The sequence below is a fragment of the Trichomycterus rosablanca genome, chromosome 17, assembly GCF_030014385.1.
Source record: "Trichomycterus rosablanca isolate fTriRos1 chromosome 17, fTriRos1.hap1, whole genome shotgun sequence".
NCBI classification, from domain to species: domain Eukaryota; kingdom Metazoa; phylum Chordata; class Actinopteri; order Siluriformes; family Trichomycteridae; genus Trichomycterus; species Trichomycterus rosablanca.
In genome coordinates, this window is record NC_086004.1 from 27517755 (window position 1) to 27531022 (window position 13268).

At 42.7% G+C, this 13268-nt stretch overlaps 1 protein-coding gene across 1 annotated transcript in view; it reads right to left on the minus strand.

Annotated features, from left to right (window-relative positions):
* Positions 1 to 12529, minus strand: part of strn (striatin, calmodulin binding protein) — a 37081-nt gene extending 24552 nt beyond the window's left edge. The window contains exon 1 of the mRNA XM_063012395.1: positions 12261 to 12529. Within this exon, the coding sequence (XP_062868465.1) occupies positions 12261 to 12476 (216 nt within the window). The 5' untranslated portion in view covers positions 12477 to 12529. The remainder of the gene's footprint in view (positions 1 to 12260) is intronic.
* Positions 12530 to 13268: the final 739 nt, after the last annotated feature.

The following is a 13268-nucleotide window of genomic DNA, read 5'->3' on the forward strand; positions in this document are numbered from 1 at the left end:
TTCAGTAGTTTATTTACTCTTCAGTAGTTTATTTAATAAGAGCAGAACTTCAGTAGTTTATTTAATAAGAGCAGAACTTCAGTAGTTTATTTAATAAGAGCAGAACTTCAGTAGTTTATTTAATAAGAGCAGAACTTGTTCTGAACAGTAGTTTATTTATAAGAGCAGAACTTCAGTAGTTTATTTAATAAGAGCAGAACTTCAGTAGTTTATTTAATAAGAGCAGAACTTCAGTAGTTTATTTAATAAGAGCAGAACTTCAGTAGTTTATTTAATAAGAGCAGAACTTCAGTAGTTTATTTAATAAGAGCAGAACTTCAGTAGTTTATTTATAAGAGCAGAACTTCAGTAGTTTATTTAATAAGAGCAGAACTTCAGTAGTTTATTTAATAAGAGCAGAACTTCAGTAGTTTATTTACTCTTCAGTAGTTTGTTTATAAGAGCAGAACTTCAGTAGTTTATTTACTCTTCAGTAGTTTGTTTATAAGAGCAGAACTTCAGGAGTTTATTTACTCTTTAGTAGTTTGTTTTGTCAATATTTAGGTGTTGCCACAGGAGATCATTCTGAAAAGCATACCTGTTTTGGCACAGTTTTATGCCCTCCAATTTGTATCTGGGCTTGGGACCTGCACCGAGAGCGCACTGTCAAGTGCACCTCCCAATAGCTCGGCTGTTTTGTACAGCTATAAGTGTTCATGAGGCGTTTGATCATTAGAACCAGACTGAGCTCAACACGATCATTTCAGTTTTAAGAGAACACTGTAGAGTAAAGTAAAGACTTGGATGTGAACTAGGTGTGGAAGTCTGGCCTCCAAGATAAAAGCCTGAAGCCTGAACCAAATACACCCAAGAAACTCAACCAGTTCTTGTCGTCTTCAAATCAATGAGAACGTTTTAGACAGATGATTTTCTACTGCAGTACAAATTTTTATGTAAATCCAGCAGCCTGGAGGCTTTAATTCTGCAGAAATGCTGCAGTGAGTAAAACATAATTCTAAAATGAAAACAAACAAACAAAAAGTGGGCAGACAAATCACGTCATGTCCAAGCCAGCACTCAGACACACTTCTACTATTGTGAGGAGAACATCCTGCCTCCACACTCCATCTAAACCGTGTGTGTGTGTGTGTGTGTGTGTGTGTGTGTGTGTGTGTGTGTGTGCTTTTCCTCTAAATGACTCCCTTCAGCTCAAAGTGTTTACAGGGAAATACCAGACGGCAGCAGTTTGTTCCAGCAGCGGCGCGTCGCCTCAGTAAGTCTGTTTATAAGGTGACGTTTGCTTCTGTGCTGTGTTTGTCTACAGGTGTCACATCCACACGCATCAGTAACTGGTATGTGAGGTACGAGAGGCCGGTGTGTACACGTTTAAAGACGCGGTGAGGTTCAGACACAGCGCTCCACTGTGGGTTCGGCCCTGTGGAAACCGCGCCGGCCTGTGCCAAGGGAAGCACGGGTACAGGGAGGGCATCGATCTCTTCAGACATGATGTGGTTCTGCCAGAGTACAGAACAGAGCAGAGACGAGGAACGTCGGTGTTAGGAGGGTTTAGCCGTGCAGGCTGCGCTGATGTGGACAGAGGAGTTGAGTATTTTAGTGGATTGAGTAGGGATGTAACGATGCACCACAAGACTCAAAAATTCTACAATTCAAATCAATTTGACATATAAAAGGAATCGATATTCACTTTAAACAGCAGAGGGCGCCGGCGCTATACACCTCGCCTGGTTGACGTCACTGGCGCTATACGCCTGGTTGCCAAATTCGGGGTTTTTCAGCCAAATTGGGCTTAATTCAAAATTGTTTTGCATAATTTGTACCTACCTCAGAAATAAAAGGGCGTTCATTATTTACATACAGTAATCCCTCGCTATATCGCGCTTCGACTTTTGCGGCTTCACTCTATCACGGGTTTTAAATGCAAGCATGTCTAAATATAAATCGCGGATTTTTCGCTGGGACAAGGGGTGTGTTCGAAAAGCTAGGGAGCTCTCTACATAGACGCATTTCACGTCATCCTGTGCGCTTCCGATAAGGAGGCTGTTCCAAATCCTTCAACATTTCAACGTTATTTTCACTCCAAAACGAGGGAGCATCCGACGCTGCCTTAGTGATCAAGGCAATCCCAGAATTCATTGCGGGTCGGGTGCTCTTCTCTCACAGAAAAATAAACATGGCTGACGGTGCGGACAAACGAATGGAGTTCTTCTCAAACGTAAATAAAATATTACTGATTTTTAACTTGTATAAACTTGTACCGAGTGTTTTTACTTGCAAGTTCGGGCTTGTCAGGAAATGTAACCGTTATCGGTACATGAAGGGAGATGTTATATTGACATGTTAGCGTGCTGTGCTACCTCAATCCATTGGTTTTAATGACAAGATGCTAAATGCTAAACCCGATGGAATCGGGTTATGAAAATAACCATATAAACACATGGTTTTTACTTCGCGGATTTTCACCTTTCGCGGGGGGTTCTGGAACGCAACCCCCGCGATCGAGGAGGGATTACTGTATATAAAAGATAAGCACAAATGCAGTATTTTATTATATTTTTTTAAATAATAAAAGGAAACTGTCATTTGTCTTCAATTTCAGTTTTAAAAAAATCGGGGAAAAATCGTATCGTGAACCCAGTATCGTAATAATAATAATAATAATAAGATGCCTTTATTGTCATTGCACAGTGTACAATGAAATTGAGTAGCAATACAACGGTGCAAATACACAAAACACACACACGTATGCATAAGAATCTTAAATATAAAGAATAAAGACTCAACTATAGTTATAAAAAAGTACAGTAGACTGTTTAAAAACAGCAGTGAGGTAGTAGTGGGGTATTGCACATGCCCCGAGTGGCTTAAGATATTGCACAGAATAAATTGCACGCTCTAAAAAAACAATAGTGCAGTCATAAAAAATATAAATATAAATACGGTCAGGGTAAAATGAAGCATTGGCCATGTTAAAAGGAGTCCAGAGTTCAATGTTTCTGTTCAGTTTTACTTGTGCAGTGATTTTATAAGAGTCGGTTGTTTGGAAGTGTTCAGTTCCTGTATGGCCCTGGGGTAAAAACTGTTGTGAAGCGTTTTCCAGAGGGCAGCAGGTCGAACTGATGATGTCCAGGGTGAGATGGATCTTTCAGTATGTTGGTTGCTCTGCTGAGGCAGCGAGAGCTACCAATTTGTGAATTTGTGATTTGTGAATCGCACCGTTACATCCCTAGTCTAGACAGATTGAAAAGCAGTCTGAGACGTCTGATTTCAACACATCTGTACGGTGCTTGGCAGCAAGAATCCGAAATAGAGCCACAATATTAAAATCCATTATCAAAACTGAACCAGAATCAACAAGCCACACAGGTCGGCCTGATGCTCAAACAATAACGCAATAGAATATTTACCAGCTTTGCACAGTTCAATACGCAGGATGTCAGTTAATGCCCAACACAATCCACTCCACAAGCTACCTGATAATAGGCAGTAAAAGATGTAAAAGAAAGCAGGAGATATTAGAGGTGCGGATTGGGCTGCGACCCCCCCCGAGAGCTTTAGCGTGTAGGACGGCTCCCATGCGTCATCGTTTCGTTTAATACAGTAGAATCTGGGGGATGCGCTTCTCCCTGACAGACTGATTTGCAATTCAGATCAACATTTATGTGTTAAATGAATCAAACCTTCGGAGACGCTGGAGAAATCCAGAGCAGAGACTGAGGGAAGTTCTCCATGTATGCACACTGCTAAACCAGACAAGCTGGATTTTAGAATGTATTTCATTTATTTTACATTCGAAGGTGCAAAAGGCTTTGGGTGATTCTCGAGGAGCGTGAGGAGCGGTCATGAAATATTTAAGCCAGCAGAAGCTTGGTTTAAAAGCCTGGCTAGATTCATATAGCATAAAGGTTGACAAAATAAGTAATCGGAAAGATATAGACAGTGGGACAGTGGTAGCCTAGTGGGTGGACCTTTGGGCTATCAACCGGAAGATTGGCGGTTCAAATCCAGGCTCTGCTATGCAGCCACTGTTGGGTCCTTGAGCAAGACCCTTAAACCTGTCTGCTCCAGGGGCGCCGTACGATGGCTGACCCTGCGCTCTGACCCCAGCTTCCAAACAAGCTGGGATATGCGCAGAAAGAATTTTATTGACCTGTACAACTGTATATGTATATATGACAAATAAAGTCTGTCTATCTATCTATCTATCTATCTATCTGTCTGTCTGTCTGTCTGTCTGTCTGTCTGTCTGTCTGTCTGTCTGTCTGTCTGTCTGTCTGTCTGTCTATCTGTCTGTCTATCTATCTGTCTGTCTATCTATCTATCTGTCTGTCTGTCTGTCTATCTAAAAGCATTGCTAGCTCAAACATAACAAACTGAAAATTAGCACTCTTTTAGTGCGTCCAATTGCCCGATTGCGTCACGCTTCCTCTCCACTAATGCCAGCCCCGGCTCTGATTTGAGGAGAATGAAGCTAACCCACGCCCCCTCCGACACACGGGCACTACACTACACTAGATCAGCACTGTGTACGGAGAGACACACCCTGATCCGCACTCTTTTCCTCGCCTCTGCGCAGGCGCCATCAACTAGTCAGCAGAGGTCGTAGTTGCATCAGTTATGAGAGAGTCCCTATCCGTCTTAATGCCCCACCTCTATATGAACAACAGGCCAATCGTTGTTTATGCGGCCGCTCAGCCCAGCCGGCAGGCAGAGCGGAGACTCGATGCAACGTATTCGAGATCCCAGCTCTGGTTCCGGCGTGTGTTTTTACCGCTGCGCCACCTGAGCGGCCTAGAAAATGTACAAATTTATAAATAATTTTTCAGTCCTGTCCACTTGAGTGCAACTAATGTTGGGGATTTGTCTGTTTGTAGACGAGTGACCGGCGATATCACCGCTGGGGGTTCCAACCCTGGGCCGCAGAGCTAGTGGGCTAGCATAAATACATCTGTGCCACCTGAGCACTCGCCAAACAAGTTCCAGTCTGCTGTTGATAACATCATGGCTCTGCAAAGGTGTGTTTTAAAATCTGCACATCTTAATCTCACCCATACACTCTTTCCATACAAAGCCACAAACACACACACACACACACACACACACCTGTATGTACCATCAGTGAAGCGTGACCCTGCTCTGGGTTAATGTTAAAACTCTGCATTCCAGTCGATTTTTCTCACACATTTAAAAGCTTCCAGTATTGAACTGGATCTTAAGATCTAACGGCTGTAAATCTGTAAATAAGAGGAAACGCAGGATGACAAAACTCTATCATTTTAAACTAAATAAAAGTGCTACTGATGCTGCATGTGCTAAGCTAAAGGTTTATGCCAGAACACAATCACACACCTACGGTAGAACCTCCTGAGAAGCGAACGTTCGACTACAGGTAGTAAACAAATACTGTCATTTTACTGTAATTACTGTTCCCACTTTGAGAGTTCTTACAAATTCATCTCCGACACTTCGGATCACTGGTTTCCAAACAGTGTGCAGCAGAATCTGCTATTAAAGTGACACAAAATATACACCGATCAGGCAAAACATTATAACCACCTTCCTGATGTGTTGGTCCCCCTTTTGCTGCCCCATACGCAACAAACTGTGATGCTCTGTGTATTCTGACACCTTTCTATCAGAACCAGCGTGAACTTCTTCAGCAATCTGAGCTACAGTAGCTCGTCTGTCGGATCGGATCTGTTGGGTTTACCACCGTTCCTTCCTTGGACCAGTTTTGATAGATACTGACCACTGCAGACCGGGAACACCCCACAAGAGCTGCAGTTTTGGAGATGCTCTGACCCAGTCGTCAAACTCGCTCAGATCCTCACGCTCGCCCATTTTTTCTGCTTCTAACATCAACTTTGAGGATAAAATGTTCACTCGCTGCCTAATATATCCCCCCCACTAACAGGTGCCGTGATGAAGAGATAATCAGTGTTATTCACTTCACCTGTCAGTGCTCATAATGTTATGCTTCGTTGGCGTACACATATAGAACTTCTGACGGCTTGATAACCTTGTCGAAAATATCACAAGTTCATGGTATCACAGTAGGCAGCGACCATTTAGAATGACAGGATCAGGTGGTAAAAATGAAAGAGGGTTAATGTAACATCATTTACATTGTACATCTGTTAGGAATGTGAGTAGCTGGAACACCTGAATCCATTTCATTATATTTCCATCAACCGGTCATGGTGGTGGCCACCCACCCCAGCCCCCAGACATAGCCAATCATGTCTGTGTAGACACACGGCCATGCCATGCGAAGCAGGATCTCAGCAGTAATGGGCTAGCTAAAGCCCAGCGATGGATTTCCAGGTAACACCAGACCCCCTCAACCCAGTGAGGGATATAGAGATGCTAAAAATGACAATGAAATGCTAAAATAAAAATATACTGTTGCAGTTGCATTTAAAATGACAAAATCAAAACCCATTATCTGTAAATCTGAAGTGCCTTGTGGACTGGAAGTGTTTTAAACAACAACAAAACAGGCTGAAATCCTGTTTACCTGTAAAGTTCAGGGACAAAAGAAGTATAACCCACGCTGCATCATGCCCAGAGAAAAGTAGTAAGCAAGGAGTACAAGAAAGTACTTGCACAGCGAAGGCGTGTTTGTTTTTTCCTTTTCTTCTAAATGGACGACTGAGAACCAGTAAAACACACAGCACACGCAGCACAAGAGGAAACCTGTTGGAGCAGCTCCTACCCAATTCACCCTGTTCTCCAAATCCACACCTATAAACGTCTAAAAACAAGCTGCTGTTACAACAGCAGACAGAGAAACAACAGCGCTGTTCACAACACACGGTTCGGATATACCAGGTCACACAAAGCGCCACCACAACCCTTACATGAGCATGATTTCACTAAATGTGTGGACTTTATAGTTAAAAAAAAACCTTAGGCACATCGTATATAGTTTCCTCTGCCCTGCTTATTCTTTTCTATTACATAGAAGTACTATACGAGCTTCAAAAAGTTTCCACATTTTTATATTATGGTTATAAGCGGTGAGGGTGGGAGGAGTGAACGGTCGTGTCTGAGAGACTGAGTGACGCTTACAGTCCGGATTTAGCTCCATCTGATTTCCACCTATTTGGACGCTCATGGAAGCGTTAAGGGGAAGAAGATTTTCATGTGATGATGATGTGACAGCAGCGCTGCATCAGTGGCTCGAGCTCAACCAAAAACATTTTTTGCTGATGGCAAATCCATCGGAAGGTGACGATGCAGAAAAGTGATGCAATTTGTTTTTAAAATTCTTAATAAATCGATTTTAAAAAACCCTCGTAACTAGGGATGTCCCGATCCGATCTCAAAGATCGGGATCGGGGCCGATCAAGGCATTTTTTAACTGATGGGAATCGGCTTTACTAAACCCGATCTTAATCCCGATCTTTTGTTTTACATCAGCATGTCCGCTGTGTGGAAATAGTTTGAATTGGAAAGTGAAACAAGTCCAACAGTGAAGTGTAACGTCTGCACTGTGAGCGTTTCACGAGGCGGTGGGAGCAGAGCTGCGTTCATTACTGTGGAATTTTACTGTTTATGTGGTGTGTGAGTCAAGGATCACTCCGGTTTACAAAACAACGTAGTGATGCACTCGCTTAATAAAATAATAAATACACGCTATATTCACATATTGTCGGGAGCAGAACACTTTATTAACTTCTTCTGTTACGGTTCCATGCACTATGGAAGCCCCAAAGGGTCAAAACACACTCACTTCGTGTACAAACGTCCATCAAACCGTTGTCACAATACAAGCACTTTAAAAACTGGCTTTCCTTCATAACAAAAGAGCCTTTCCATTTTATTTTGGTATTCAGGTTTTACTGTAATGCTTTTAAGTAACTTTTTTTCTTATGTTCAAGTTAAGCTGCTACACAGATTTCTGTTCATTTTTAGTGTATCACTGCATTGAACAGATTTTTTTTCTTCGAATGTAAAGTTTAAAGTAAAACTGTAATTATCTCACTCATTTTGATTGATTTCGTAAAAATACAAAACATTAAGCCAATAGCTTGGATGCAGCATTTTTCCCTTCAGCACTTGCAGAGCTGTTCAGTTGTTAAACATATACACTGGATTAATGTGAATAACTGTAATGTAGTTGAAGTGTGCACTGTGTGAACAGTATTATCCAGTTCTTATCTAGACAATATCTAGAAAATACAAGTATCAGTTTGAGACTCGGTATCGGATCGGGATCAAAATTAATAATCGGGAACAAAAAAACGTGATCGGGACATCCCTACTCGTAACCAAGTAACATTTACTGCACATGACATGAACTATTACTGTCAAACCTCTGGTAAACACTTCAGTCAAACCGCTAAGCATTCTGTACAGTGAAAGAGTCGTTCATCCCCAGCGATTAATTCTATTCATTAACTCCATAGTCCTGCTCGAGCGTTGGCCTTCCGATGCCATCTGTGTTCATTTATCTGAGTAGTATATGTTCTGGTCAGTGGCCGGTCCTCTAGTGGCACAGCGGTCTGGATTTCAGGTCCAATCTCAGTGGTGCTATCGGCCAACCCCGTGCCTACACAGACATGACTGGTTATGTCTAAGAGAAACAGTTCTTTGATTAGTATGTTTAGTTAGTCCAGTCTTGTATGAGTAAACGGTTTGCTACTGAACGGCTCTGGTCATGATGTTTATAATTTTAATGCCATATTTGCATCGTTTAGATCTTCATTTATTAAATAAAGCATGAAGTCTTGCTGATGTTTCGACTGAACGCTATAAGGTGACGACTTGTCATGAGTTAAAAGAACTGGACAAAATTCGCATCCCTAATTAAAAGCAAGAATGCATATAAAACACGGCAGCCAGAAAGTGTTCTGACCAGAGAGTCAGCTTCAGTCTATTGTGACCTACAATATCATGATAAAATCATCATTTATTTTATCAGTACTTGTCCGCTGTTCAGTGCATAATGGTTATACTGGAAAAGCCGTGCTAACCCCGGTTTCATTGAGTCTTTATCTGAAGTTCCGAGCGTTCCCGTACAGGCAGTGTGGAGGAACGAGTGTGGGTGTGAACTACGTCACTGAGCTATTCCTGAATTCAGTCTCGCATCCCTCGTCCTCCTGCTTTCTCTCTCTCTGTGTTATGAAACACTGCTGCACACATACAGCAGCAGCAGCGTCGGCAGCGTTCCTGGAGTGAGTGGCGCTGATAAAAGTAATTAAGAGTAGCGAGAACGGAGTATCAGTAACGGCTGGTAGTGGCCTTAGATCAGATTTTACCATCAAATCCATTGCAGTATTTCATGCCGTTAAATGTGTGTGATGTTACCGACATCTTTCATAAGTCGGAACTTTTTATATCATTTTTATCAAGTGCTTTTTTCATGCACTTACCCCTCCAATGTCCTCACAATTTAGTCATATCTAATTACCCAATTTGTATTTCCACCTCTATTTCTGCAGACCTCCACTCCTGACTGAGGAGGGCTGTAACTTACACACGCCCCCTCCGACACGTGTGCGGTAGCTGACCGCTTCTTTTCACCTGCACCAGACAGGTTCATACGGGGATCCGTATTGCACACAGACAGTCGCACATTGATCAGCCAGCAGAGGTCGTAAGTGCAGCAGTTATAAGAACAGACAAGCAAATTATTGTCCGTGTACGTCAGCACCAGTCGTCTCATCCAGTCGTTATCAGAGCTGAGATTTGAACTTGCAAGATCGAGATATCTACTCTGGTGGCCTAGCCATCCAAGCGCCTTCATCAACCTGGACAGGGCAGCAACCAACACGTCTGTGTAGACTTCCGTCCAGCTGATTGTACTTCCCAGATTCGGATCTCAGCGGTGGTGGGTTAGCGTAACAGACCGCTACTCATCGCAGCTGTGTCAGTTTATGTATCAGTCATGAATAAGGGACACTATAATAAGACACTATTAATTACTTACAAGTTTTTCATGGAATAATGCATTAAAAGCTGTCGATATAAAACAGCATCTTGTGTTTTTTTAATGCATTTTCTCCCCATTTTCCTCCCCATTTTAGCACACTCAATTTTGTCTTCTGCTGCTGAGAGATACCAGATTGCATCGGAGGAGAGCACGTCGCTGTACGCGCCTCCTCCGACACGTGTACAGCCCTCCTCTTCTCGCCCCTGCATTCTGCACAGGCGTCTCTTCCGCCAATCAGGGTCCTTACACAGCGTACGAAGACCCACCCACCCACACACACATAGTCCGGCCCCCACCCTGCAGATACGGCGGCCAGTTAGAACTGAGGAGTTCAGAAACTCGTTGCTGGTGTGCTAGCGAAATATTCCGCTGCGCCACCTATGCGCCCGCATTGTTTGTTTTATATCTCTACAAGTTGCTATGAGGTTGTTGGGTAACGATGAACTGTCGGCGAATGACAGTCGGTTATCGGTTAGGTTCAGTTAAAATTTACATCCATAATAATGCAATTTAAAACAGACATGTATCCGAGGTGCGCAATGCTGCATATCTGGACAGTCCTTAAGTTTAAAGGAAATATGGTGTTAATAATACTGTGTGTGTCTGGATGCAGGGTTTGGGTGGTGGAAGGTGTTGGTTTAAAAGTGAGAGGTGCAGTAAAGAAGAATGAGTCACCACAGAAATGTAGCTTGTAAATCCTAATTTCTCCTGCCCTGCTTTACCTACTGCAGGGTGAACCCCGGAACTTGATTTAAAAACAGGGATGCTCCAATCTCACTACTGTAAAGTAAACAGTCATACAACCTTTGCAAGAAGTAGGCTCTGATTCCCAAATCCAAATACATCATGGATCCATATTTCATCCACAATAAACTCTGGTCTCACGTTATATAATTATGTGCACATAAAAAAACACATAAAAATAGAACCAGACTGATTTACAGGTTAGGATGTGCAGCAAGGCTCAGCTGTACAAAGAGTACTTCAGCTCATAGTTTTATCGTGCAAACAATAAACATGCTGTACCATGAGCTGCCAGATTTGATAGTCAAACATAAATACAAATTAGACTCACAAACAGGGATGTGTGATGAGCTCATTTATGCTCATATATTTATTTTGTTGTGTAACAACACCTCCACACTACATATTGCCAAATTTCCATTTTGTTACAATACCTTAATCAAAGTGCAATCGATACTAAACCTATAATGGTTTTCTAAAAGAGAACTTGCCAACTCTCTACAAACAACATATGCAAAAAGCCACAGAACTGATAATGCTGTGCTGTCCAGGAACTTTGTGTCCTACATTCAAGTAGTTTCACAGTGATTGTGTCACAGTCAGAGTATACAAGGACACGTTGTGGGATGCAAAAGGACCACTGTGACTGGTCAGTCTGCTAAATATGAGCATGTGAGTCATTCATTTATTTATTGTCTGTTTTACCGCTTTATCCAAGTCAAGGGCAGTTGTAGCCCAGTGGTTAAGGTATTGGACTAGTAATCAAAAGTTCACTGGTTCAAGGCCCACCACTGCCAGGTTGCCACTGTTGGGCCCTTGAGCAAGGCCCTTAACCCTCAATTGCGAAGACAATACACTGTCACAGTACCGTAAGTCGCTTTGGATAAAAGCGTCTCCTAAATGTTGAAAATGTAAATGTCAAATTTGATCTACCATGATTTCAGACCAGTACCAGTCTCAACACCAATAGCCAGTACTGGATCAAAGCATCCCTACATGATGATCTGAGTGTGGTGGGTATTATCAGGTGTCAGTGCTTTTGGAACACCACTATTACCCTCAGTAATTTTGCATTTCAATATAAGCAGACTGCTTCATTGTCCATTTATAATGTATTGAGAATGATCACGTTGCATACCCAGAAACGAGATGTGGACATGACAAGGTGGGTAGCATTGTTGAGCCTGAGGTATAACGTCATTCCATGGAAGATAAGGCTGTTCAGTTCCAGGAATGTTAGAGTCGACTCCTAAAATGACTCTGAGTCAAGGTGTTGGAACACTAGGTGTTAAGACTCGATATATATATATATAACTATATATATATATATATATAACTATATATATATATATATATATATATATATATGAATGAGAGAAAGAAAGAATCGACTCAGGAGCCGACTCCCTACCCTCATTAACTACAACCTAAGAATCGACTCTTCTTTTAGAATCGACTCCCAAGCTTACTTCACGCTAACAGGCTAGTTAGCTAGGAATGTGCAGGTGATAAGCAGGTGATAAGCAGGTGATAAGCGACAAAACTAGCCCATACGTTGTGTATAAATATATAAGTATATTACCTGTAGTTCGGCCCGTTCGACATCCCACTGCGCTCTCTCCACCTCAAACCGGGCCCATTCGTGCTGCAGAAAGTGCAGAATCCCCGGGATACTGTACTGCGCCCTGACCGCCTCTCCGCCTCCGTCGCCCGGCTGCTGCGGCGCCTTCGCTCCGCCGGCCAGAGCGGAGTTATTGTTGTTGTTATAAAACACGCCGGGGCCCGCCTGTTCGTCCATGGCCAGGCCGAAATGGGAGATCCGTTCACCCAGATTTGCACAACTCAGTCGTATAGCTTCTCCCTCTACGGTGTCTACACTTCAGAATATCCGCTTTCAATAACCTGAGAGCGAAAACAAGCACCGAAACAGCTCTCTCTACCGGCCAAGTGAACTCCAAACGAGTAGTAATGCTGGCTGAACCACAAATACCTTCCTAATCCCTTAAAATGTGCCCTACATTAAACATAAAACAATACCACTTGTACCTTACTTAGTGCCCTAACTTGTTTACATTGAGTTGTTTTGGTATACTGCCGTTATTTAGTGACGTTAGAGCAAGCACACGCCCACAAACACAAGCGCAGCGTGCGCTCTGTCAACATTCTCGGTTTTAATTGGCTACCATAAATCATTTGTAAGGCAAACAACCAATCAGAGAAGAATGCACTTGTACGGAAGGTGCGCTGAGCATCACGGGAGTTGTGGTTTACATGTTTCAAATACCACAGACTTGTCTCTTAGGTCAGAAGTAAACAAACATTGATTTATTTATGTATTTATTGGGATTTTAACGTCATGTTTAGCGTCAAGATTAATCAGTTCACGAATCTTAATATCAAACACAGTCATGGACAATTTTGTATCTCCAGGACTGTGGGAGGAAACCGGAGCGCCCAGAGGAAACGGGGAGAACATGCAAACTCCACACAAAAAGGACCTGGACCGCCCCACCTAGGGATCGAACCCACAACCTTCTTGCTGTGAGGCAACAGTGCTACCCACCGAGCCACCATGCCACCCAGTACACGA